General features: G+C 52.7%; 1 protein-coding gene and 1 long non-coding RNA gene across 2 annotated transcripts; one reads left to right on the top strand and one right to left on the bottom strand.

The window, feature by feature from the left end:
• Positions 1–3,916: 3,916 nt before the first annotated feature.
• Positions 3,917–16,498, top strand: LOC118017827 (protein TBATA-like). The gene is made up of 9 exons (XM_035016097.1): positions 3,917–3,963; positions 5,263–5,498; positions 7,924–8,079; positions 8,966–9,045; positions 10,551–10,727; positions 12,815–12,896; positions 13,686–13,830; positions 15,361–15,413; positions 16,413–16,498. The coding sequence occupies exons 1-9, from the start codon at positions 3,917–3,919 to the stop codon at positions 16,496–16,498; spliced, it is 1,062 nt and encodes a 353-aa protein (XP_034871988.1).
• Positions 16,499–22,105: 5,607 nt separating this feature from the next.
• LOC118018395 lies at positions 22,106–26,780 on the bottom strand. The gene is made up of 3 exons (XR_004681392.1): positions 26,375–26,780; positions 24,447–24,603; positions 22,106–22,843 (listed from the first exon to the last, which is right to left on the bottom strand). It is a non-coding gene; the product is annotated as an uncharacterized LOC118018395 (long non-coding RNA).
• Positions 26,781–27,278: the final 498 nt, after the last annotated feature.

Genomic DNA, 27,278 nt, shown 5'->3' with positions numbered 1-27,278 from the left:
AAAATAGAAAGTTTTAGCAATAAAGAACAAAATGGAAATTTTAGAAATTTTAGAAATAATTGCAACACCTGTGACTCAGGATTTGAGATAACATATCTAAAAGGATTAGCACAGGGCCTGGCACGTAGCCAGTGCTCCATAACATTTTATGTTCCTCCTCTTATAACTGAGGCATCCGAGCAGGAGGACCAAACTTCAAAGCATTTCCAGGCAGACAGACCCTCCTGCCTTGGACATTCCGTAAAGAAGATGTTAGAAGGGTTTGCTTAGCAATTATGTTATCAACCTTACAAACCAGTGTTGAAGGCATTCCTTAAGGTACTCCCTTCACCCCACCACTGCAATCTGCATGCAGACCCCGTGTTGGGTTCTGAAGAATATAATAGAAGCATAAGAGGTACAGTCGGAAGGGAAAGACGGGCTTTAGTTTCAGACGCATCAGCTCGCAGGTGGGAAACCCCCCAAGTGTGCTGGAAGCAACAGGGAGGGACTGGGCAGGAAGGAAGAAAGCTTTCTCTTCTTTCAAACACGGTATTGTTAATAGTAGCCAGAATTCCCAGAAGCATGGAAGGAGGATGGGTCACCTCATTCCTGCAGAGACAGGCCCAGGAAAAGCTACACTTAGGTGGAGGCCATTCTGAACTGTCCGGATGGAGAAGCATTTGGGGCCAGGCCAAGATCAGGCAGTACCCCACAATGGGTCACCACCACCCTTTGAATCCCCACCCTCAGCTGGGATGGGCAGAACTTGTGAAGGAGTTGGGTTTGCCTCTAGCTTTCCTTCTTCTTTTTCTTCCTTCCTAGCAGAACACACAGCATCAAGCACTCTCCCTTAGTTTACAGAACCAGTTTTCAACCCTCACGGTGCCTGATCTCATCTCACCCCATGGACTAAGGGATATCCTCACTTCATTTTATGGGGGTCCGAGTTGAGCCTTAGGGCAATCAAGTGAATTACCCAAGGGAGTTCTCAGACTAAGGACTCATCCCACCTATATACCTATATATAATATAAAACCCTACCTCCATCAAGACACCAATATTAATGAGCATTACCGTTACCATTTTTGAGCATCTCGTGTGTACCGGGTAAAAGACTAGGTACCTGGCTTCCCTGAGCTCATTTATCCTTCAGAAGGACACCAGGGGTAGAGGAGGCTGCCCTGTCATACAGGCTGAGAAGACAATAATGGTTAGGAGATCATACTTAGTGCCTGGCACTGTTCTAAACACTGCAACGTGCATTAGGTCGCTCCATCTTCCCAACAATCCCAGGAGAATAAGTGTAAGTAACATGTCCGTTTCCGAGATGTGATAACTGAAGGTCAGAGACATCAGGTAATCTGTCTAAGGCCGCACGGCCCGGAAGTAGCAGAACTGGTGTTCAAACCGAGCCTTCTTACCACTGTTTCATGTTTCTGGCAGCACAGGGGACTTACCCAAGGTGCCACATCTAGGAAGTGTCCGAATCAGATGGAAACCCCTGCCCAACTGAAAACCAGGGTCTTCCCACCCAGCTATCCTGCCCAGAGTGGGGCTGGAGGGAGGCTCTGGGTCACTTGGGCCGCCTCCTTCTCTCCAGCTAAGAGACAGCTGTCTGCAAATCAATCCCCAGGAACAGGATTTGTGGAGGCAGAGCCCTCTATGGTGGCATCAGGCCCAGGTGGGCTGACAAAGGTGGGACCCAGCTCCATCAACCTTCTTTCCCTGCCAGTTGTTCTCTCTCTCTGCCTGCCGCTTGCTGGCCGAAACTGGCCCCAGACTCTCATTGTCTCCCTTGGCCCCTACTGAAAATGCTGAGTGCCAGGTGGAGAAGGACCTTGCAGGGAACCTGGAGGGGTGGGTCAGAGGAGCTGGGGGGAGTGGTGAGGAGAGGGGTGCTGGGGAGTAGTTCTGGAGTTGTGGGGAAGGGGTCACCTAGCAACCACCGGCTCACGTGGTCACAAAGCCGACAGGCTTGCCCACATATCCAGCGAGCCTGCCTGCCTGTTGATGTGTCCTCTTGCTCCTTTCTGCTCAGGCAGCAGGGACTTCTCATACACAGACTGTAGCAGGCACTTGCCTCGGTGAGTCCATGGATCTCTCCTGGGGAGGAAATGGACACTAGAGCCAGACAGGGGGCCAGGGGAGGGCCTCCAGAGGCCGAGATGGGGAAAGCGAAGTTCTGTCTCAGGATTGGTGTGAGTGTTCAGACCCCTTGTGTCCAGCTGTTGGGGGCCAGGCAGAGAGGGAAGTGAGGATGGAGGCAGACACAGTGGGGCCCGCCTGTCCCGCTCCAGAAAAGACAGGCCTGGCTCAGTCCCCGTTGACCTCTACCGCAGCTGTGGGTTGTGACCGATTCGTAGCTTATAAAATCAATTTCATGGGTCACGTCTAACATTTACAAAATGAAAACAAAAAGCGGGATGAAAATCGCACTGTGCATCATTTGTGGCAAGGGTAAGGATTGCTTTAGGATGTTCTTGCTTCGGTTTCACACACACACAAGTGCGTGCACACCTGTGTGGGAATCATGATCTAGGAAGGAGTTTCTTAGTATGATCATAGTCAAAAGCATTTGAAAGTCTTTGGTCTAACAAGTACTTTTTCCCATAGGCAGATGGGTTGGGGCTTCCAAATGGCCTGTCCTCAAGCCTGCAGCATGTGAGTGCTCTAGACCCAGGCCCTGTCATCAAGGATGTCCAAAGCTTCCTTCAAAGGAAGTTCCGCCAACTGTTTTTCTCTTTAGAGAAGAGATCAGGAGACTTCGAGTCAGGATGCCTGGAGTCCTGGCTGTGTGACCTCAAGTCTCCCCTTCCCCAATCTCAAGCAGTGCTTGAGTGGCTGGCCCTGCGGATCTCTGGGGTCCTTTGCAGATTTTGTGACTGAGAGTTCATTTTCAGAATGCACTGACTTCCCGTCCCAAGCCTATCCCTAGGACCTGCAACCCCTGCACTTTGGAGAGATATAGACAGATAGATCCATAGATCTATATATGTATATGTATGTGTATGCATATGCACGTGTGTGCATGTATGTGTACACGTATGTGTATGTATATGTACATGTATGTGTTGTATGTTTATATGTATGTGTTTACTTTTATGTATGTGTGTATGCATATGTATGTGTATATGTATGTGTATATACATATCTATAGATCTATAGCTATATTCAGGTCCAAAGATTTAAACCAATCACAATTCTTGACTTTGACACCTATCATCTTTCATCCACATCACTGAATTAGTTTATTTCATTTTATAATGAGCACCAGCAAATGCACCTCTCAAACCAAGAACTAGAATACCACCACTAACACATCTTACCTGCTCCCCTCCCATCCTATTCCCCCTCCCTGACTTCTCTCAGAAGTAACCACTAGCTGAATTTTGTGTTTAGCATTTTCTTGATTTTCCCCCCTTACTTTATCACATTTATGATCATTTTGCTTGCCTTTGAGCTTAACTTTTAAAAAGGAATCTCAGGCTATGTGGTCTTCTGGGATTTGCTTTCCTTGACCTCACATTGTATTTGTAAGATTCATTCATGTTGGTCTGCGTAGCTGTGGTTCATTTCCACTGCAATATGATGTTCAATTGCCCACATGTAGCACAGCTCATTTACCCATTCTTTCCGCCATTGGACATTTGGGATGTCACCAGGTGTTGGGTAATTTGAACAACGTTAGTCTGAATATTCTCACAAACAGCCCCAGTGGTACGAGAGCAAGAGCATCCGTTGGGTGTATGTTAGGGAGAGGAACCACTGAGTGCTACACCATGCAAATGTTCAATTTTACAAGACATTGCCAATTTTTCTCCCCCAAGTGTCTGTTCCTGTTTACACTCCCACCGCCAGTGTATGAGAGGTCCTCTTATCCATCTTCAACACTAGTGTTAGGTTCACCGGCCTTTACTCTGTTAGAAAGTCTACAATGGCTACGGAGGTGAAGACCCAGTTGGCTGAACATCCACGGATGAGGCAAGACACCCCGTGGGCCCCCCGGCTGCTGACCAAGGAGGTGGTGGGGGCAGGGTGGGGTGGGAGACGAAGATGGCCGGGGGGAACCCGACAGACGGAGAGGTCTCACCTTCTGCTGCCCTCAGCCAGGCCCCAGGTGGGTTCTCGGGCCTGAGTTAGCACAGGTCACAAACTGGGTCCTTCCCTGGAAGGAGAGGACATGGTGGCAGGGGGCAGAAGTGCCTAGTGCTAGAATTCCTGGGGTTTTTAAGGGGTGACATCCTCCGTCAGTTGGGGTAGGGGAGGCCAGGTAACTGCAACTTTCAGAGAAGGTTTGCTTTATTTCTTTAAGTCCCAGATCCCTTAGAGGCCAGTCGAGGACGGCACAGAAAACTCAGGGGCCTGGTCAGCGAAATCCTCAGAGGGTCCCGGGGCAGAGCACCTTGCTTAGCATATCCAGAGCCCATCTCTTCTCCAGAGGGCCTCCCTTCAGCCAGGGCCAGCGGGAGAAGGGAATGCAGACAGCGCACAGGCAGGTGGTCCCACCAGGCCCCAGGCGGAGATGACCCCACCTTTGGATCCTTGCTGGACTGACTTCGAGCTACCCTCCAGAGGCAGGGCCCGGCATCCTCAGCAGAGGGCAGGGGTGCAGGGTGGAGGACAGACAACCCGAGAAGCTTATCTCCAGCGAAGCTGAGCAAGAGCTTGACGCGTCCCTGCAGCGTTGCTACTCTGAATGCAGCCCCATCAGCTCTGCGTCTCCTGGGAGGGGCCCCCACGGGAAAAGGCGCTGTCTGGTCTCGGTGCTCCAGCTTTGGCCTCTGGACGCTGAATCTGGGCCAAGACTGCCGGGGGGCCCGGGGGCCAGGGGGACCGCCTATAGCTGGCTTCTCCTGGGCTGCCAGCAGTCAGCTTGGGGAGAGGCCCTTGCTGTGTCTGTCTGTGCATATAAGGTACCTTTGTTCCAACCCAGGTATTTGGATGAGTAGGTGGGTCTATGGCTTCTTTTTTCTGGCTTGAGAGAGGGTTTCTGGGAGAAGACTGAGGTCTTGGGAGATTCCATCTGAGTTCTCTCAAATAGATCCTAGCTCCCTGCTAAGGCATCTTAGGAAGACAGAAGGCTCCCTGGGACTGGATTGTACCAGTTGGGAGAGGACCCTGGGGGAGGCCCGGCTTTGGTGCCATGGGGGTGGAAGTGAAATCCTGGAAACCGATTTCAGAGTGTCTCGGGAATAGACTCCAGATAAGCACCGAGCTCTGAGCCGGGTGGGCACTGCTGCTAGGAGGTTCCATTAGCTTCTCCTTGACCTTCTCTTCCAGTCCAAGGGCTGAGCTGAAGCCTGAAAAGAAGTCAGAGCACAGGCCAAGGAGCCACGGGGACGGCAGGCCACAGAAGGAACTCATGATCCCAGGGATCGTGGATTTCCAGCTGATCCAAACGACACTGAAGACCCCCAAGCCTCAAACCCCTGGTGCCTACCGCTTTGGCCGCCTCAGCCACCACTCCTTCTTCTCACGACACCACCCCCACCCACAACGCGTGACCCATATCCAAGGTAGGCCTGGGGTAGGTAGGGGCCCGGCTGGAGGTGGCAGGGCCGTCTTAAAAACTGGAAAGGGAGGGGGGCGCCTGGGTGGCTCGGTCGTTAAGCGTCTGCCTTCGGCTCAGGTCATGATCCCAGGGTCCTGGGATCGAGTCCCACATCGGGCTCCCTGCTCTGCGGGAAGCCTGCTTCTCCCTCTCCCACTCCCCCTGCTTGTGTTCCTGCTCTCGCTATGTCTCTCTCTGTCAAAAAAAATAAAATCTTAAAAAAAAAAAAAAAAAACTGGAAAGGGAGGACCCAGCCCCTGTTTCCAAGCTGAGACTCAGAGAGGATGGAGATTTGGTCAGGGTCAGAGAGCTGCTTGGCCACTTGCAAGCACTTAGTCGAGCAAAGACTTGACCTGGGGGGCAGGCTCCAAGGCAGACTGTGTAGCCGTAGACGATGCCCCTCATTGCCAATCTTCCCATTTTACAAATCAGAGAAAGGGATGAATGTTCTACCCCAGAACTGCACTCTGTTCTCGAACTCAGGCCAATTCATTCACTTAGCCATCTGTCCATCAAATATCTATTGAGTGTGAAGTCAGGCACTATTTTAGGCGCTGGGGATATGACAGTGAGTAAGAGTCCCTGACCTCATGGAGCTGACTCTGGTGGGAAATGATAGGAAATAGGTAAGGTGTCAGAGTGTAGGAAGTGCCAAGGCTCTAGAGGGGAGGAGACCTCATCAATAGCATGGCATTTGAGCAAAGAACTAAAGGAGAGAGGGCATGAACCATGTGGATATTGGGGGAAAGAATGTCCCAGGCAGAGGGAACAGCAAGTGCAAAGGCCCTGAGGCACGAATCCTGGCTCTGCTGGAGGATCAGCAAGGAAGCCAGTGTGGCTGGAGCAGAGTAAGGAGGGGTAGAAAGGAGATGCACCAGAGAGGTGGTGAGGGTCCTGATCATGTGGGCCTTGGAGGTCACCCCACTTGCCATTGAGCCATCTCACTGAGTCAACGGGAACCATTGGAAAGTAAAGGCAAAGAAGTGACAGGAGTGATGTGTTGGCCACTGTCTGGAGGGTGGCATGGACCAAGGAGGTAGCAGTGGAAGAGTGAGTGGCCCTGTTCTGGAGATACACGGAGGGGAAGCCAATAGGATTTGCAGAGTGGTTAAAAATGAGTAGGAAAATGGGCGCCTGGGTGGCTCAGTTGGTTAAGCGACTGCCTTCGGCTCAGGTCATGATCCTGGAGTCCCGGGATTGAGTCCCGCATCGGGCTCCCTGCTCGGCAGGGAGTCTGCTTCTCCCTCTGACCCTCCCCCCTCTCATGTGCTCTCTCTCTCATTCTCTCTGTCTCAAATAAATAAATAAAAAATAAAATCTTAAAAAAAAAAATGAGTAGGAAAGGCAGAGAGCAGTCAGGGATGATTCCCAGGTGCTGGGCCTGAGTGACTAGAAAACCAGAGTCACACTGGCTGTGAGGCAAAAAAAGCCTGAAGCAAGGACCAGCGCAGGGTGGGGGAGGGATGGGGAATTTGGTGGGGACCCAGGAGATGTGAGACTCCACATACCTTTCAGGCTTGGGGGTAGAAGTGCAGAGTAGGCAGCTGGGCCCAGGGTTCAGGCGAGAGATGCCGATGTGGCCATTCGAGGAGGGATGGCATTGAAAGTGGCGTGCTTGGATGGGTGAGCCCGGAGCCTGTGTAGATGCAGGAGAGCCCAGGGACCCCAAGGCCGAGGGGGCAAGGAGGTGAGAAGGAAGGAGCAGAGGAGGTGAGGAGCGGCCTGTGAGTTAGGAGGGACCAGGAGAATGAGGGGACGCCCGACCAAAAGGAGAGTGTTTCCGGAAGGACAGAGTGAGCCACCATGCTAGATCCTAACCAGTCTGGTCCTTGAAGCTTCACGATGGACGACAAAACACGGTCACACAGACTGTAAGCCAGAAGGGTCCTCGTGTGTAAGCTGCTCACCACCTCCTCCAGGCTGCCCTGCACGGCTGACAGATAGCAAGGAGTTTTATCCAGGGGGTCTGGCTAAATCTTACTCCCTGTGATTTGAGCCCAGGCCCCTCTGGTCACAGACTGTGGGTTAATGCCCCAGCGCCATGTCCTCCTCTTTAAGCTGCCTACCTCTGTGTGTTCACACCTGCAGTTCTTTGCTCTGTCCTAGAAAATCGGAAGGACCCCAAGACTAGGGTCCCAGGAAGCCTGGGTTCCTATCTCACCTCCGCCTGACTCACTGGGTGACCCTGAGCACAGCCTGTCACAGTCCACTCTAATGTCCCCGTGGGTAAGGCCTCTGTGGCCGAAGGGCCTCCCAGGTCCAGCGATCTATGGGCTTGTGGTTATGGAAGAAGCGGGCTCAGTGCTCTCCCTGCCCACCAGCCTCCTCCCAGCCTCCTGGGGTTCCTGGGGTCCACCCACCTCCTTCCCGTGGCCTTTCACCCTTCACAGATCTCACCGGGAAGCCCGTGTGTGTCGTCAGAGACGAGTTCTCTCTTGCCCCCTTGCCTCAAGCCACACTTTTATCCCGCTGTCTGATGGGGATGCCCACCATCTCTGTCCCCATCGGAGACCCGCAGTCCAATCGGGAACCCCGGCTTTCTTCTGGTGGGTACTTGGGCAGCAGGCCCTCTCCAGGTTCCTGGGAAGGAAAGAGCTCTTAGGTCAGTGGGGTCCTGTGGGGTACCCTAGATTTTTCCTCATTTCCTCAGACAGCAGCATCTGCATACTTCCGCATCCCCCAGGTCCTCAGAAACGTGGCCCCTACTCCGATTTGAGGTGTTTGAGGAGTAATGACAATCAGACGACAGGCAGATCTGGGCCACAGTCACGTGACTTACAGCCACAGATAGGAACGATATTGGAAATGTTGAGTCGCTTGGATGCTCAGGCACCAGCCATTCGGAGCAGTCAGCTGGAGACGGAGCTGGAGTAGCAGTTTTCCGGCGGCCACTGCCCTGCCCTGCTCCTTGCCCTTCCCTGAGGGCCAAGGGGAAGCCCACTGGTGGGATGGGGGCCGGGAGAGGCCCCGGGGAGGATCCAGGACAGCCGTGCAGGGCAGAGAGGCTAGGGAGGCTCACCGCAGTGCCATGTCCCCAACTTCGCCAGGGGCAGGTCAATATCTGAGTGACTGGGACAGCGCAGCAACTGAGTCTCAGTGCTGGCCTCAGGTGCCTAAGAGAGGCAAAGCTGGATTAACCTGCACTCATCTTGATCCAGGTAGCCAAGCATCTCTAGCATCTCCCAGTGAAGCCACAGGCTAGGATATCAACGTCGGCCCCCTCTAGTAGTGACCACACTCACCCACCAAGGGGTGGATTCTTCCTCCTTCCCTCAAGGTTACCGCCTCCCCCTTTCCCTGTAAGATATAAGGCGGAAGGCTGGGGAGGTGAGCAGGCTCTTCGGCGCTTCCCCCTACAGCCCTCCCAATGCCGGGTACCACAGGGAGGGCAGGGAGGAGGACCCCAGGTATCAGCTGGCAATGTCTTCCCAGAGGCCTGGAAGAAGGAGTTGAGGGACCTGGCCTCCCAGGTGGCCATCTTCACCAAGGAGAATGAGCTGAAGAGCAAAAAGGTGGGTGCAGAACAAAGGAGCTGCCTGAGAAGAGATCCGAAGGGTCTAGCCCTTTGTAACAAAACCCCTCCCAAGTGGGTTCCACCTCACGGGCAGTAGAGCCCGTGTCCACAAGAGTAGGGGGCTGTTGGCACGGGGAGGAGGGGCCGCAGAACACCAACCTGAAGGAGAAGGGTTGCAGCAAGGGCCCCAAGGAGAAGAGAAGGTGGCTAGGTGGAGAAATCCAAGAAGGGGTCATAACGCAGGTGGGATGTTTGGAAGTGGGCAAGGGAGGCGTTCCTAGTGAGGCCTGCAGCACAAAAGCTCAGAAGCTGGGAAATGCAGGACATCCTTAGAGACCGCGGCTGAAGTGCAGGGATAAGTGGGCAGCCATGTTGGGGGGGGGCGGCGCAGGGAAGGTGAGAAGGGGCCAACTTTGGATGTGGGCAAAAAGAGGAGCTTGTTCTTAATTTCTGAACTTCCTGTAGTGTCGAATCTCATAAGGACTGGAGAATCCCTGAAGGATTTCAAACAAGATGGGGGCACCTCCTGGGTGCCGTTTGTTAGTAATCCAGTAAAGACAACTGGGAGGCAGCTTGGAGGTATTTGGAATTGGACTGAGGACAGGTGTGGCCCTTGGGACAGAGTCTGGTTCTGCCCTTGTCTTGGGCAACAGAGTTCTTCCTGCTTTGCGGCTAACTCACTGCAATGATCACGGCAACTCAGCTAAGCTTTCTGGGTCTCAGTTTTCTTATCTTTAAAATGGGGAGAAGTGTAGGGGCTCCTGTGTGGCTCAGTCAGTTGAGCGTCCGACTCTTGACCTCAGGGTCCTGGGATAGAGCCCCATGTTGGGTGTCGGGCTCTGTGCTCGGCGGGGAGTCTCCCTTTTCCTCTGCGCACCGCCCCCCCTCCCCCGCCACCGCTCATGCACATGGGTTCTCTTGCTCCCTCTAAAATAAAAAATATAAATACATACATACATATATACATACATAAATAAAATCAGAAGACGTATACTACCAGTCTCAACTGGGGTTGCAGGGGTAGGAGGTCCCAGGCCTCATACCCGCAAGCCTGGCTCAGGAGGGTTTCCCAGAGCAAAGAAAGAATGACAAGCTCTTGGGGACAAGCTTGGGGGCAGCTGAGCTGGGAGTTAAGGTAGGCAGTGGGGGCCTTCAGCCTGGGATACTGCTTTCAGATCTCTGATGGGCACAGGGGTGAGAGGGAAGGAGAGTCTCCCTAGGAGGAAATATGAGGACTTCAGAGGAGCTCCAGAATTCAAGAAGTTTCAGAAGGAAGAACTTTGGCTATAGAGAGGCCCCGGAGTATAGAACAGGGTGGGGCCGCCCTGGTCATCCTCCCAGTTCCCTGCAACGTTGTGATGCTAGGATTCCAGGAGGCGAGGTGATGCCCTGGAGGTGTGACGAGGCCTCCTTCTCTTCCCCTCTGCCTTCTTCCTTGAGCCTCTCTCTCTCTCTCTCAATATCTCTCTCACTACCTGGAGTCTCTGGCCACTTTGATCCCAGCAGAAGGAGGAGCCTCAACGGGAGCAAGGGGCAAAGTACTCGGCCGAGACCGGGAGGCTCATCCCCACTTCCACCCGAGCCATTGGTGGCCGCCACTCCCACCAGGGCCCACGGATTTATCCTTCTGGCAAAGATGGAGGAGTCCAGACCATCGTTCCGCAGGATCAGGAGCTGCTGGTGAGGCCCTGGGAACGCTGGGAACTGCGGCCCAATGGACGCCTGGTCTGAGGGCTGCAAACATGGTGGTGCTGCTCCCAGGCTCACAGCAATCCCAAATGGGGTGCTTACAAACTGCTTTAAAGTGTGGCCTCTCGGGGCGCCTGGGGGCTCAATCGGTTAAGCATCAGACTCTTGATTTGGGCTCAGGTCATGATCTCAGGGTCATGAGACGGAGCCCCGCTTCGGGCTCCACGCTGAGGTGGAGGCTGCTTAAGATCCTCTCTTCCTCTCCCTCTGCCCCTCCTCCCACCTCTCTCTCTCTCTTAAAAAAAAAAAAAAAAAAGGCTGTGTGGCCTCTCCCAGGGGATACTTGTACCTGAAACTGTCAGCCCCAGAAACTCCCCGCCTGGGAGTCAAGCCCCTGGATCCAATCCCCTGTTGCTTCCAGGTTTCTGCAGGAGGCTCTCCCTCTCTTTGAAACCCTTCTCCCCTCCGGGCTTTAGTTCCATGATCCACCCAAGCTGGGAGCATGAACGTGTTGTCGCGAAGGGCTAAGGGAACTACAGTGGGGGAATGACAGCCAGCCAGGCCAGCCCCAGCTGGGTCTCCCCACGCTCGGAGGGGTTTGGTCTCTGCCACGGTGACGCACAGACCCACCTCTTTCCTGTGCAAGTTTCCCCGTCAAGGCCTGAGATGAGTCCGGGACCAACGCCAGAGGGTTAAGGCTGTATCTCACGGTCCCTTTTCAAATGCATACATGTTCTCCAGGAAAGGTTAGACCCTGCACCAGCATCCTGACGTCCTCCCTGTGACCAGCACTTTCAAGCCTGCAGTCTCTTTGGAGACTTATAAGAGCCCAGTGAAGCGGCTACATCAGACAGGGCCTGGAACCCCCATTCCATAGACGGGGAGGCTAAGGCCCTGCCAGGTGACAATCTGTGGCCCAGGTCCCCAGCGAGGGAGCAGCATAGCCGGGACTAGAACAGTACTTTCTCCACCATAGGGCGGCCTCACCTTGCCTGGAATTAGGTTCTCGGGTCCTGTGGGGAGGGGGCCCAGGGCAGGTAAGTTGGACGCGGAGAACGGAGAAGGGCCCAGGGGCAGACCCAGGGTGGGGGGTCACTGCAACAGGTGGGTATCTGGGGCTGAGGGGGCACCCTAGCAGGCAGAGGCCTGGGAAGAGTCTCGGCCCGGTTCCCACTCTGCCAAGGATGAGGCAGACCTACTGGGGACTGAGAGGCCCTATCAGGTCCTGGGAAGACCAACTGCCAAGCACTGAGGGGACCCCACTTTCCTAGGACTCCAGGGGCTCCACCTCATACCGCGGGCCCCAACTCCAGCTGACTGTAGCCACAGCCGCCATCAGCAGCCCCGCCTAGGGAGCCCCCATATCCCACCCGACCCAGAGCTGGATCTCCCCCCGATGACACTTAACTGGAGAACACAGGTAGAAGAGGGCCCGGAAGTGGCAGAGATGCCCCAGGCTGAGGAAGCGGCCAAGGAAGTGGCCGAGAGAGAAGTGTGCACGCTGCTCGGCAAGATGGAGCCCCAGGCTGGGCAGTCTGCAGAAGCAGCCAGCCCTGACCCTCAGCCTGCCCACTGGGATCACCCCACCTCCATGCTAGCGTCTCCAGACCCTGGGAGCTCCAGGGTGGGAAGGCCTGTGGGGTTCCTGAAATCCCCACGCCAAGGACCCAGGGATCTGGGACTCGGTGCGTCTCTGAGCTGCCGACCAACCCGCTCTCACTTTGCCTTCCCAGTGAGGGACTTTGGGGTACAATCAGCCCACGTGGGGTTCAGGGAGGAGGGGTCCATAGACATGACTCCGAAGCTTCGTTCTGCCACAGTCTCCCTGCTGGGTGTCCTCCTCCTTCAAGGCCTCCGATTCTTCCTCTGTCCTGTGAGGAGGTTAAGACTCTTCCTCCGGGACTGGTGGCAGAGAAAGTGCTCTGTAAGGTGCAAAGTCACAGGCAGGAGCCATGGTGGGGACCAGTTTAGCCAAGCATGTGGCTCTGGGAGCCCACGTTGTGGGAGAGGGGCCTGTGCTGCTGGCTGGGACGTGCCATCCGGACACACTGACCCGGGGCCTGTGGTCCTGCCCGCAGATCCTGGAGCTCCTTTGTCAGATCCTGCAGACAGACTCCTTGAGCGCTATCCAGTTCTGGCTCCTGTATGCTCCCCCGAAGGGTGAGGACACGGCCTGTGCCCCGGGCTTTCTCGGGCTGGAGGCTGTTGAGGGCCTTGTTCTCTGGACGTCCTCGGCTCCCACCCAGGGCCCTCCCCCTGGGCTGCTGCTCATTTTTGGAGACCCAAACGAACCTGTTCCAGCCGGATGGCCCCTCTGCTCCCTCCTCCCTCCCCCTCGGCAGGACTCCCATCACCCTGCTTCTCGGAGGGGCCTCGGGCTGGCCACCGCCCTTGGCACCGGGGACGGAGAAGTCCAGATATGTCTTCAGCAGACAGACCCCCTCACTCAGCACTGTGGGAAACATGCACACCCAGACACAACATACGCACGGGGACACATGAGCGGACACCCGTGCACACACTGGGATGGTGGGTGGGTGTATCTAAGTGGGGGGTTGAGGAGTGCTGATGGAGGTGGAGGGAGAGGAGGAGGAGAGGCAGGGCAGGGGCTGGAGGCAGGTCCCCTGGGGGCTTTCCAGAGACAGCCTGGAGGCATGGCTGCTGGGTGAGCCAAAGGGGGCCAAGAACAAGGCACATGCATGTGATCGTGTGGTGACAGGTGGGGACGGGCTAGGTGCTCTGCATACATAGGGGCCAGGACAGAAGGGGGGCCCCCCCAAAGGGGACCTGGAGGCAGAATGTCAGATGGTTAGAGAGAGTTGCCCTGGGCCAGAGGTGGGCAGAAGAGCTGGAGGCCCTGCTTCCAGCCTGTCCCTTGTGGCGACAGGACAGGGTGGGTCTTACCACTGAGGACCGTGCCCCCCCCCCCGCCCCCGGCTGTGCTTACAGAGAAAGACCTAGCACTGGGACTCCTGCAGACAGCGGTGGCTCAGCTCCTTCCGCAGCCCCTAGACTCTATCCCGGTGGAAAAACTTCTCGATCAGCTCCAGGAAGTCCAAGAGCCATCTCAAGAGAGGCAACAGCCACCCTACAGGTGGGCTCCACACCCCTCACCTGCCCCTCTGTTCCCAGAACTGTTCCCTCACGTCCCTCCCAGGTGAGGCCGGGCTGGTCTGGAGAAGGGATCCGGGCACTGGCCACAGCCTGGGCTCACTGAGCCTGTGCTGGAGGGGGAGGAGGTGCAGCCCCTCCCCTGGGGACCCTCCCCCCCAGGCGTGCCCGTGCTGCCTGAAGGCCCCTCTGCCAGCCCAGGCCTCGGCGGCTGGCCCTGGGGGACGCCCAAGGGGTGACCTGCGTCAGCTGTAGCAGGGCAGGGCTGGAGAAGCCACGTCGAGCCCTCCCGCTCTCGGTCTTTGGGAAGGCAAGAAGAGACGGAAAGCTAGCAGGCCAGCAGAAGTACCTTAATGGCGGCGTTAAGCGCCTCGCACAGCGGAGGACACAGGGCAAGGGAAGGTTAGGGAAGTCCTCACAAGGCAGGTGAGTAGGGCCAGGTGTCGGCAACGGAACTGGCAATGATGCGTGACCGCCGTGCTGCCTGACATCAGCAGAAGGCTCACGTATTTGCAGCCTACGCAACCACCCGCGGAGGCAGCGGTACCCCCATTTTACAGATTGGAAAACTCAGGCTCAGCAAAGTCACCCAGCTGAGCAGCGGCAGAGCTAGGATTCAGCCTCGGGCCAGTCTAACTTGCCAGCCCAGCCCCATGTAGATTTGCCAGAGACCTTGTGAAAAATGCAGATTCCTAGAGATTCCTACACAGCAGGTTGGGGATGAGCCAGGGGATGCGTCATTTTGACAATCTCCCGAGCTTTTTCTGATAGAGCTTGGGGAACGCTGCTGGGATAGGGAGGATTTGAAGGAGCCAGTGAGAGAGTGGGGGGCCGTCAGGAAGGGGAGGCAGGAATGTGCTCACTCTAGGGAATGTTAGTTAAGTTTGGGGGTGGTTGCAGCTTGGTGAGAAGGGGGCGGGTGCTTGTGCTCATTTAGGTTTGTTGAAGACCTGGGTTCTCGCTCTGGCCCTGAGCTGGGTTCTATTTTCTGCTCTGAGACCAGGGGAGGCCCAGAAGGAAGGTAGGCTACACTGTGAGCTCTGGCAAGCCACCGCCCATCCGTGGGCCTCAGTTGCACCTCTCAAAACCCCTCTCCCAGAGTTGTAGGGAGGACAATTACATGGGGTGTGTAAACAGGCTTGCTCAAGTCCTCTATTAGGGTAGCAGGAGCTCCGGTTTCTCCACTCACGGGGGAAGCTTTCCTCTCTGCCAGGAAGCGGGAGCCAAGCAGGGGCTGGGGTGGGCTGCCGTGGGCTGGGGCCTCCCTTACCGCTCCGAGGGCCAGGGGGCCTTGGTTCCTTGTGGCCACAGCCAGGCAAAGGAGTCACAGTTATCTCTCAGGGTCCTGCTGGGGTGGTTCCTGACAGGGGAGCCGATGCTTTGGGGATCTCCAGGAGGGGCGGCTCATGCGTCTCCCTGGAGCAGTTCCTTCCCTGCCCCGCCCCCCCCGCCCCGCACCCTGCTACTCTGCCCCCGCCTCACCTTCCCAGCCTTGTCTGTGTGTCCGTTACAGCCAATCCCCGAAGAAGACGAAGACACCGCCCCTACCCAAAGGCGACAAACCGGGTAAGATTCCATGCAGCAGATCATCCTGGGGGCTCCCCAAGGCCCACCCTGGCTGTATGCCTTGGGGGATCCAAGGACCCTGGAGATGAAGCTGCCCGTTCTGTCCATTCATCTATTTTATCGTTTATTCAATGCAGACTTCTCAGCAGCTGTGAGCTAGGCTCTGGGGAAGAGTCCAGACACATTCTTGCTTTTATGAGCTTACATCCTCCTCGTGACGGGGAGTGCAGACAACAAATAAAAACATCTGAGGGGATTAGGTGCCATGAGGAAAAGAAAGCAGAGTAAAGTGAGGGACAGTAAGAAGGACTGGCAGGGTGTGGAGAAGGCTCCTTGAGCTGAACAACAGGCAGGATCCCGCCCGATGCGGGTCTAGGGAGAACCCAGAAGTAGGACTCTCACCTGCCCAGTGTGTGGGTGAAAGCACACGCAGGCCAGGGTGGCTGGGGCCTTGTGGGTCAGGACAGGTAAGAAATGAGATGGGATAGGGGGACAGGGCTGGCCTGTGGTCCCATGCAGAGGGGGTGGGGGTGCACTGGAGCCTTACGAGCAGGGCCTGGGGGGACGCCTTTGACTGCTGAGTAGAGAATGGACTGTCGGGGGCCAGAGGGGATGGGGGGAGACCAGGGAGGAGGCTGCTGCATCATCCTGGTGCCTTTGGCCAGGGCAGGGGCTGAAAAGAGGACAGCTACCCGCCATGTACAGTATTCTCCCCCACTGGACTATGGGGGTCCTAAGGGGGCTGAGCGTCTGGCTTGGAGTAGGTACTCCCTAAGTATTTATTGTCTGGGTGTAGAAAGAAGAGGTGGAGGTGAAGCTCAGAGAAGGGAGTCGGCTCCTTCCAGGTCACCAGCAGAGCCCAGAGCAAAAGCTGGGCTTGACCCACATCTGCCTGGGGCCTTGCGGGGAGAAGAGCTCCACTAGGTCTCCGGAGCAGCTCCCAGCTAGGGGCCTGGCCCCTCCCCGTCCTCTCCTGACTGATGTCTTCCCTACCTCCAGAGTATATCAGAAGAGCACAAGTTCTTCGGATGCATTCAAGCCAGAACGCAGAAGAGAGAACTTCAAAGCCAAAGGCAGAATGCTGACTCCAAGTCCCTTTGCCCGCCTTGCTCAGGAGCTGCCCCCAGGTTTGAGGCTGTTCTCAGCCCCACCACCTCAACAGCAACACCGATTTTCCTATCACATGGAGCCCATTAAAAGGCTGCCTTCCCTTTAGGAGGACAATTCCACTCTACTCTCTGTAGTGGGTCTGTGCTTGGGGGTCGTTTATTCCAGGAGCGGGGATGGGCTGCACAGAACTGTCCCATTCCCTTGGAGAAAGCCCAAGTGGTACCACCCATGCGGGGCTTACCCAGTGGTTCTATGTTCCTAGGAGCTGAAGGGCAGCCTGAGAAAGAGGCTCTGTCCCTCCTGAGCAAAGACACACAGGGCTCTGGGTAGGTTAGAGCAGAGGTCAGAACCCACGGGCCTCCATAAAGTAACCATCAATACCAACTGTTGAGTTCCTAGCAGTACCATATTCGATTCTCCCAAAAGCTCTGTGAGACAGACCATGAATATCATCACTCCCATTTTACAGATGAATAAATCGAGGCTCAAACAGTGAAATAACTTGTCCAAAGCCACACAGTAAGTGGCAGGGGCAGGCCCCAAATCCAGCATATCTGGCTGGGGAACTCCTGATCTTCCCCACTGTGTTCTACTGCCTTCCAAACAGCAACCCTCACCAAAGGTGGCACTGCAATCGGAAACGCATAAGCCTTAGCAAAATGGTGGTTGGAAAGATCAAGGAGGAAAGAGACCTTCCATAAATGGGACCCAGCTGGGGTTTCGCTATCCTTTACCATCTAGAGAAGATGGCCTTTGATTCTCTGGGAAGTCCAGTGTTCCTTGAGATTTCTGCAGATTCCCTGGAAAGCAGGGACAGGGAGACATGGGAGGCATTGGGAATCCACGGTGTTATGGTCACCTGTGGCTCTGAGCTCCTACTTCCACTGAGTCAGGTCCCTGGACCGTGGCTCCTTCCCGCGCTGGCAAACACGGGTCCACCTCACAGCAGCTCATATGGATTCGGTCCCTCTGGGTTTTCTCAAAGACCCCATTCACACAAAACCTGTGTGTGCAGCCAGCTTCAGCCCACATCAGGGGCTGGATGGGGATCTGCTGTGAATCTAGCCAACAGCATCATGTCAATATTAAATCGCCTTGTGTTTTTAAAGATCCCCCTCCCACTGAGGATGTTCCCCTGGCAGCAGCATGCCCCTTGTCATCTCGCAGGCTCTGTCCTCCCCTGTGCTCATCCCTGCCCCCAGTTTGCCCCCAGAAAGCCCACCTGCATTGTATTCTCCTTCTTTCCCATTTTTTTTTATTATGGTAACATCCACATAACATAAAATTTACCATTTTAACCATGTTTCAAGTGTACAGTTCGGTGGTAATTAAGCACACTCACGTTGTTGTGCAAACATCGCCACCATCTGTCCACAGAACTCTCTTCATCTTGCAAAACTGAAACTCTGTGCCCATTAAACACAAACAGCATTCGCCCCCCTCTGCTCCCGGCAACCACCTTCCTACTCTCTGTCCCTATGAACAGAACTGCTCCAGGCACCCCTTATCAGTGAGCCCCAACGTATTAGTCCTTTTGCTACTGGCTTAGTTCACTGGGTAGGATGTCCTCAAGGCTCATCCACGTTGTAGCATGTGTAGGAACTTTCTCTCACATTTAATATTTTTTTCCGACACAGCAGTTCGGCTTCCCTTCCCAACCCCCGTTCCCAGACTCTCCAGCCCCACATTGGCCTGTCCAACCCCGTCAAGGGGCTGACCTAGAGGTGTGTTCATGGAATGGGGTCCTTGCGCCCGGTGGTTGTAGGTATGACAGTCTCTCCCTACTCCATGAGGAATGATTTTTAACAATCCACACAGTAAAAAATCCTAGAAGATATCTGCTTCCAGAATAAATCATACTTGTTGGCACACACACACACACAAAAACAAAACCAAAAAACCTAGCTCTTTCGGTCATCCTTCTACCTCGCCTTTAATTGGTCAGGAAGTATGGCTGAGCGTTTAATATTTGCAACTGCAGATTCTTGTCATTTTCCTATTCCAAAGAGCCGCTTAGCCCTGTAGATTGTAGATCTGTAGATTGATTTTGCTTTTGCAACTCCCTGCAAAATGCTCTCGTGTCACTGCCTGGCCTTTGCACCCATTGTCAGTGCGCTTAAAGACAGGGTGTTCTGGGCCTGGCTTCTTACTCATCTATTTTGAGGGTGGATGGCAAAGAGATCTTTCCCCACAGCCCCGAGGTCTATCCGGAGGAAGAAAGGCAAAGGGACTGAGTTGAAACATGTAAGGCGGGCATCATTATCCACATTATACAGGTGGGAAATCCGAGGCTTGGAGCGAAAGTAACATGTCGGAGTTCACACAGGCAATAAATAGTGGAGCAAACCCAGGGCTGCAGGGCTTCTCAGTCAGTGCTCCACAGGCCAGCCCCCGCCCCCAGCCTGCTCATCTCTCATTTCCAGCCACTCATCCCGCCCTCCCCTGTCTCCTGGTTCCTCTTCCCCCACCTCTCAGATAGGGAGCTTGTCAGGGTTTGCTCTCACTCACTCCCTGACTCTCTTCAAAGTCCCTCATCGGGCCCCCATCCTCTTTCCAGGTTTTAAGGAAATTATTGCTAAACCCCGGGGGACAGCCAGCTGGGGGAACTTGAAGGTTCCAGACCTGTCACAAAGCACGGGTCAGAGTTGTCGATGGCCTTCTTGGAAATGTGGGTGGCATCCAGCCTGCCTTCCTCGTCACCTGCACCAGGCCACCTGTGCTCTCAGATCATACGTGGGTTGGAGGCCAGACTGGTTCCTGGACTGTGGCCCCTGAGGCCTGTGCAGTCTCTATGCTTTGCTTGGCAGCACCCCCTGGCTGCAGTGGGGGGGCGCCCATTTGGCCACCATGGGGTCAGGACGCCATAGCCACTTCTAGGTCACTCTTAAGTTTCCCCCAGCTCCAGACCTTGAAATTTCTCCCTACCCTCTGCCTCTCTGTCTGAAGCACGAAGACAGATGTTTCCTTTCCAATCTTCTCCCCGATGGCTCTGGGTCCTTCTTGGGGTCCAGTCTCCTTAGGCACTGTGGTAGCCGTTGTTTGGGGCTGCCCAGGACGTCCCCCACCCTCCTTCCAGGGTGAGCCTGAAACTAGCTCCATCCAAACCACAACACCCCATCCCTGGGCACAGTGACTGGTTCCGGGGTAGGATAAGCACGTGACCCAAGCTGAGCCAATCACAGACTTGGACTTGGCCAATCCACGGACTTGAGGGGGAGGAGGGGAATATTGGCTTTTGCAAGGATGCTGTCATTGGTCATCATCATTCCAAGGGGACCAAGCATCAGTCACACCTGCAGCCCCTGACTGTCCCCCATCCTTCCCTATTATATGAGTCCATAAAATTACTTTTTATAGTTGATTTTTATGCATTTTTAACATAAAACTTACCATCTTACCCATTGTCAAGAGTACAGCTCAGGGCTAATACATGCACCTTATGCAACCATCACCACATCCACCCACAGACCTCTCCTCATCTTGCAAAACTGAAACTCTACACGCATCAAACACGAACTCCCTGTCCCCTCCCCTCAGCCCCTGGCAACCATTCTTCTACTTTCTGTCTCTACAGATTTGACTATTCCAGGTCCCTCGTGTAAGTGGAGTCATACAGTATTTGGCCTTTTTGTGACTGGTTTATTTCACTGAGCATAGTGTCCTCGAGGTTTGTCCATGTTGTAGCATGTGTCAGAATTCCCTTCCTTTTTTTAAGCTGAGTAACATTCCATTGAATGTCCATGTCACATTTTGTTTATCCATTCATCCATCAATGGACATTTGGGTTGTGAATAGTGCTGCTAAGAACGTGAGTGTACAGAAGTCATTTATTTTGATGTCATGTGATGAAAGGGAGCCCGGAGAATTAGAATCCAGGTTTGTCAGACTCCAGAGTCAGTGACAAGAGCCCTTGGTTCCCAAGCCTGAACCATTCTCATAACACCATCATGAATTTGTTACAACTGTTCACTACCTGTACTATTCCTAATGTTTTCTTAAATGTACCTTTTTCATTTTTTTACTTGAATATAGTTTTTATCTAAGCAATAATATCCATGGCATCATGTTTTTGATATGTTATTTATAAAAGTTCCTCATATGCAAGCAGATAAATATAAGTGTATCAAATGGTTCCTCCATGTGCCTCCTAAGTTAATCTGTTGTACCACCAGAATATGTTTGCCACACCTTAGAAACGTTGCCTAGAACGTATTGCAGTTTGAAGATGAGAGAGCCACCCCTGGGATTCTTGGCTTAAGGACACATATGGGGGTCAGCTTCTCCTTGCCCGGTTTTTTGGCTCAACAACCACCTCCCCACCCCACTCCCCTTAAATAATGAGAATAGGCTGGAGGCCCATTTGCAGCAAAGGCAGGGAAATGTGGTATCCTCACCAACAATGCCTTAGAATCCCATTGTTGGACACCCCTTAGAAATTCTGTAATGACCTTCCCAGCCCATGGGAAACCTTCACTGGAGCACCCATGACATGGTATCCAACTTCACCTTGGACAACTATAGTAACCGAGATCTCACTACATTTCCTAGCTTCTCAAACCTGAGTTCTGCCCCCAGAGGCACCAAGATCAAGTCTTTCCTCCATCCCCTGGTTACCTAATTTCACACTTGTCAAAACTCTTTTATAAGTTTCAGCCAGACCACACCTCCCTTCCAATATTTATATCTTTTTTTCTTGTCCAATTGCATTAGCTAATACTTCCAGAGAATAATGTTAAATAATAATGATGATAGGGGCACCTGGGTAGCTCAGTTGCTGAAGCATCCAACTCTTGATTTCAGGTCCGGTCATGATCTTAGGTTTGTGAGATCAAGCCCGGCGTCAGGCTTCATGCTCAGTGGGGAGTCTGCTTGAGATTCTCTCTCTCCCCTCTCCCTCTGCGCCTCCCCCAAACACATGTGCGTGCACACACTCTCTCTCTCTAAAATAGATAAATAAACTTTAAATAATAATAATAATGACAGTGGGCATTTTAATAGTATTTAATGGGAATCGTTCTCATTTTTCATCATTAAGCATGTTTACCTATGAAGTACCTATAAACTGAAATAATCACATATTCATAAAGTTATGTCAAGAAGTATCCCCCAGGGGGCACCTGGGCGGCTCAGTTGGTTAAGCGACTGCCTTCGGCTCAGGTCATGGTCCCAGGGTCCTGGGATCAAGCCCTGCATCGGGCTCCCTGCTCGGCAGGAAGCCTGCTTCTCCCTCTCCTACTCCCCCTGCTTGTGTTCCCTCTCTCGCTCTCTCTCGCTCTCAATTAAATAAATAAATAAAATCTTTAAAAAAAAAAAAAAAAGAAGTATCCCCCAGTTCTTCAGTGTTTAATCTACACTGGAACCTTGTGAGGTAGATACAATGACTGTTACGACAATTTTACAGATAAGGAGCTGAAAAAAGAAGTAACTTGGTCAAAGTTATACAAGTAATAAGAATCAGATTCAGGATTTAAACCGGCAGTTTGCATGGGCAGAGCCCATCCTCTTGACCCTATACACCCCATAACTTTACATAGTAGATACCGTTATTAGCACAATTTCACGGATGAGAAATCCAAAGAGACGTTAAGTGTTTTGTCCAAGTCAAGCAGCTTGCTAGTGTATCCTCCTCATGCGCTGATCGGCAGTAGGTGAACTCTACTGCACACTGGGTTAATTTCTTCCACATGCTCTGCGATTTTTCTCACATCTGTCTTCCATTTCTCTATCACATCAACTACACCCTTGATATTACTCTACTATAATCATGAACTCCGCAGTGTTATTTTTATCCTTGGTTCCCTTTCTTAGTCCCCACAACCTCCTTTTCAACTCATCCTATTGCTTTGTCTCAACTTCTCTTGTTTCAAAGAGTTAGAGTTATCTTTAATTTCTTGAGATGCAAAACATTTCTTACCTAATATTTTCTTCAGTTCCTGGGGGTGTCTTCTTCCAGAATGTATACTTTGTCTTTCTTTTGCATGCCATCCTTCCTCTCTCTCGTTCCTTTCTTCTCTAATTCCTTCCTCCCTTCTTTTTTTCCTATAGAAATCTAGCATAGGCACCATATCAGCTGCTTTGCTTTCGCTTACGTTGGATCTGGAACATTTATAGTCAAGCCTCCCGTTTGCAAAAAGGGTGCAATTCTCCTTTCTGTTTACCTGGGCCCTGTATGCATCCTCCTCTCTGAGCATTAGCTTGAGGGCTGAGTGTCACTGGTGTATATTTTCCCTAATTCCTCTTCAAGCCGCCTGGGACAGAGGGGTTGGAAAAGACTGGGTCCCGGGAAGACAGTAAATCCGTTGGGTCTCTGTTCTCTTCATCTGCAAATTTTTAAGAAATAAACTTAGCTTTAGAACTGTTTTAGGTTTACAGAAAATTTATGAAAATAGTAGAGAGCTCCACACCCAGTTGCCCCCACCAATTTTTTTAAAGATTTTATTTATTTATTTAGTGGTCAGTTGAGTGTCGACTCTTGATTTCGGCTCAGGTCATGATCTCGGGGTCAGGGACGGAGCCCCGCATCAGGCTCCGTGCTCAGTGGGGATTCTGCTTGAGATTTTCTCCCCCTTCCCTTTCCCTCCCCCCCACCCACCCTCTCCCTAAATAAATGATCTTAAAAAAAAAAAAAGGAAGCACAGAGAGAGATGTGCTCCCCTCAGGCACACAGCCAGAGCTCAGGCCCCCTGGCTCCCAGGACCCTCTTTCTAGAGCTGCTAGCCGCCGCCTGTCCAAACTGGTGTAGCCAAGGCAAAGGGAGGGTCTCCTTGCAGGGTCCCAGCCCTTTTAAGCAACCTGACCTGGAGCTTCAGGTGCTGCACTCAGGCAGTGGAGGAGGACACCAAGGGCTTCAGGAAAAGGTGCTGGTGGCTCTGGAAAGTCCCAGCGCAGCCCATCTTTGCCAGCGCAACAGACCAGAGACAGCAGGTGGCCAGAGGATCAGACCCAGACCATCGGTAAGTGCATTTGATCTTTGTGGTATATTTCTTACTACAATTTAAAAATCAGGATTCGGGGTGTCTCTTGAAACATCAGAAGCTACGAGCACACTGGATCCCTGTTCTGCCTGGCAGAGCCCCCACTCCCCGTAGTCCCTCCCTCCATTTACAAGGTTTGTCCTGCGTCTGAGAGCCCTGCTCTGGCCACACGTGCTGTCTATTATGGGCCGTTCTGCTTCTTCCGTCCACTCCACTCCTCAGTTCCTCAGCTCCCCATCCCCTTCTTTTTTTTTTTTTTTTAAGATTTTATTTATTTATTTGAGACAGAATGAGAGAGAGAGAGAGCACATGAGAGAGGGGAGGGTCAGAGGGAGAAGCAGACTCCCCGCCGAGCAGGGAGCCCGATGCGGGACTCGATCCCGGGACTCCAGGATCATGACCTGAGCCGAAGGCAGTCGCTTAACCGACTGAGCCACCCAGGCGCCCTCCCCATCCCCTTCTGCTCTGCATCCACACAGTACTGGCCTCAAGGACTTGAGACGGTCCGGCCTGCTCTTGGCTGGAACAATTGCCTCGTGAGCTTTAAGTTCAACGCCGAGCCCTAGAGAGGAGAAGGTTCGACCCACGGCCACGGATCAGGGAAGTTCTGCGCAAAGTGTATTTCCTTGTATTCTAAATTACAGAAAATGAGCACCAGGGGGTCCAATTCCATTCACTGCAAGAGGTGTTGATTGAGCGCCTAGTTTTATCGAGGGGCTGGGACTCTCAGGCCCTGACCATGGTCCAGGTCTGTAGTTACTTGGTGGAGTGGAAGGACAGCATTGGCAGCTTCAGAGCCAGGCTCAGCCCCTCATCGTGTGACCTTCTGCAGTTACTTCATTGCTCTCTTGGCTTCTGCTTCCACAGAGCTGTTCCCAGCCAGAGCATTAGATTAATCAGGAAGTGGATTATCTGCGCTCAACCCCTTTTTGCGAACACTGTCACTTACCAGATAACAGAGGCGGTCCTCCATACAGGATTCCATGTATGTGTTTTGTCGACCACATGATCTCTCCTCAGCTGCCTACATGGAGACTACCTCTATTATTTGCTGGCTGGGTGACTTTAGGCAAGCAAGTCAACCTCTCTGAGCCTCAGTTCTTCATCTGTGAAATGGGCAAGATAAGAGCACTAGCTTTATAGGGTTGTTGTAAGGATTTAGTGAGATATTAGGGGAAGGGCATAACACAGTACCTGGCCCATAGTACATGTTCAGTAAATGTTAGCAATATCTTCCCCTACACTCAAGCACTCATTTCCAGAGATTTCTAGAATGAAAACCACATTACTATTACCATACCTATTTTCTTGACAACTCTTTATCCAAGGGACAGGCTAACACTTACAAAAGGGTCTCATGGCGGGGCGCCTGGGTGGTTCAGTCAGTTAAGCGTCTGCCTTCAGCTCAGGTCATGGTCCCAGGGTCCTGGGATCGAGCCCCGCATCAGGCTCCCTGCTCAGCGGGAAGTTGGCTTCTCCCTCTCCCACTCCCCCTGCTGGTGTTCCCTCTTTCGCTGTCAAATAAATAAATAAACTTAAAAAAAAAAAAAGGGTCTCATGGCTACTCTCCCATACCATCTTCACAATGGCCCCATGAAAGGATCAGGTCAGAGATGGTTTTTCTGTCTTGCAGGTGACAGGTGGCCTGGGTGGTCAGACACAAAGACAGGCAGAGTTGACTAGAACCTGGGTCTTCTGCCTCCCAAACCAGTGTTCCGGCCTCTACATCCTCCTGACCATTTAGCAAGACAATCAGCTGAGATGATGATCCAGAAGGTCCCTCAAATGTGCTAAGCTACTGGGAGCATCATTATGAATGCCAGATTCTTGCCAAGCAGACAGCAAACTCAAAAAGTTCTGGTAATGTCGTCCATTTGGATACTTAAGACCTCTCTCAGAGGTTTGAGAAAAGATGATGAAAACCAAAATTTAGAATATTTGGGCTGTCATCCTATTACACCACTGGAGAGACTAAAATCTGAACAACCTATCCCAATTGCCTTAATTGGGAAATAGACATCAAGTGCCCTCAGCATGTGGTTTTGGTACATTTTTCACTCAGATGCACTTCTGGAAATGTCTCCTAAGAAAAACCAGGTAAACCAAAACAGATTTACCTTACATCATTTTTTATGATACCAAAATTTAGAAACGTCAATTTACAGTACTAGAGAATTTGGTTAAATAAGTGATTATCCAGCCATATGATGGGGTATGAGATATCATTGAGAATGCAGATGCACCTTGACATATTTCAGGTTGGAAAGATGTCCTTCTTCTTTCTTTTTAAGATTTTATTTATTTATTCGAGAGACAGAGTGAGTGAGAGAGCAAGAGAGAGAGAGCACACAAGCCAGGGAAGAGGCAGAAGGAGGGAGAAGAGGCCTCTCCACTGAGCAGGGAACCCAATGTGAGGCTCGATCTCAGGACCCCAGGACCATGACCTGAACCGAAGGCAGACACTTAACCGACTGAACGACCCAGGTGCCCCAAGATGTCCTTCTTCTATTGTTGCAGAAGGGAAGCAAGTTTCTGATGGCATGCATGGTAACACCCAGGTTTGTATGTGTGTATGCATGCACATATGTGCACAGATCTACATATGTCTAGAAGGATAACCAAATAGTTAACAGTGGTTACTGCTAAGTAAAAAAATGGATTTTTTTCCTCACTAGGTTTTTAGATTTGTTTTCAATAACGAGCCTGTAATTTCTTGTGTAATTTTTTTAAAGAAAAAGACTTGAGATGTAGGTCCTGGGATTTCCTAGGTAGTAGGAGCTGGGTCCCTGGGCACCACCCCAGCCATAATCCCCCCCTTCTCTTCCCTATACCCTCATCCCCAGCCACACCTCTGCCTTTCCCCAAGCCCTGAGGCACCTGAAGTGAGGCAGGGAACAGATACTCCTCAGAACAGCCTTTGGGAGTCTCAGATCAGACAGTGCAGAATGCCCATCACCTGCGTGTCTCTGGTCCAGGGAACTTAGCCAAGTCCTTTCACTCCTTGGTCTGCGAGGGACAGGGCCCAGATGCTCTGGGGCTGGACCCACACCTGGGTTCCCATTTCAGCTCTGAATGCCTTCCTTGGGCAGGTTCCTTTACTTCTCAGTCCATCAGTGTCCACACGTATAAAGTGGAAGAATAAAACAGATTGAAATTATTGAATGAAAGCACCTTGCAAACTGGCAAACTACCAGCGTCAGACCCAAGGACAATATTAACACATGTGACAGAAAACAGTATCCCAGGCTCCTGGTCCAGAGCTCCTACCCAGCATTTAGTCCCATGTGGCTCTGTGGCCCTCCGTCCCCCTGCCATGGCATTCCAGGACAGACATCCTTGAACCCTCCCAATTCCCATTGTCTACAGATTTCTAGGGCTCCTGCTAACAGAATCTCGGGCCCCTTTGCCTCTGCCCCCTGCTCTGCCCCTCACGTTGACCCAGATGCAGAATTTGGCTCCTACACAAAATGCAATGAGGAATCCAATCATAATGTGCATTTGGGATCTCTGGAGATTTTGCAGGAGATGTGTGGGTCCCAGGGAGGAGCTGTGCTGCTAGCCCCTGGGATTCTACCATGGGCCTCCCTCCCTCCCGCGCCTTTCCCCATGGCCATCTCCCCATTAGCTCTGCAGGAGCCCTTAGAGACTATCCCTTGCTCTGGAACAGCAGCTCCCAGCCTTTGGCAGTCTTAGGCCCCAGGACACTTGCCTTGCATCAATGTCTCCCCAAGGGGCTGTACCAAGGCCTCTCCCTAAGAGGCCCTTCCCTCTGTCTGACTCT

This window comes from Mirounga leonina, unplaced genomic scaffold (genome assembly GCF_011800145.1).
Source record: "Mirounga leonina isolate KUSES-001 unplaced genomic scaffold, KU_Mleo_1.0 Mir_106, whole genome shotgun sequence".
In the NCBI taxonomy this organism is placed as follows: Eukaryota; Metazoa; Chordata; class Mammalia; order Carnivora; family Phocidae; genus Mirounga; species Mirounga leonina.
Note: the sequence above shows the minus strand (reverse complement) of the source record. Positions and strands in the feature narration are given on the sequence as shown.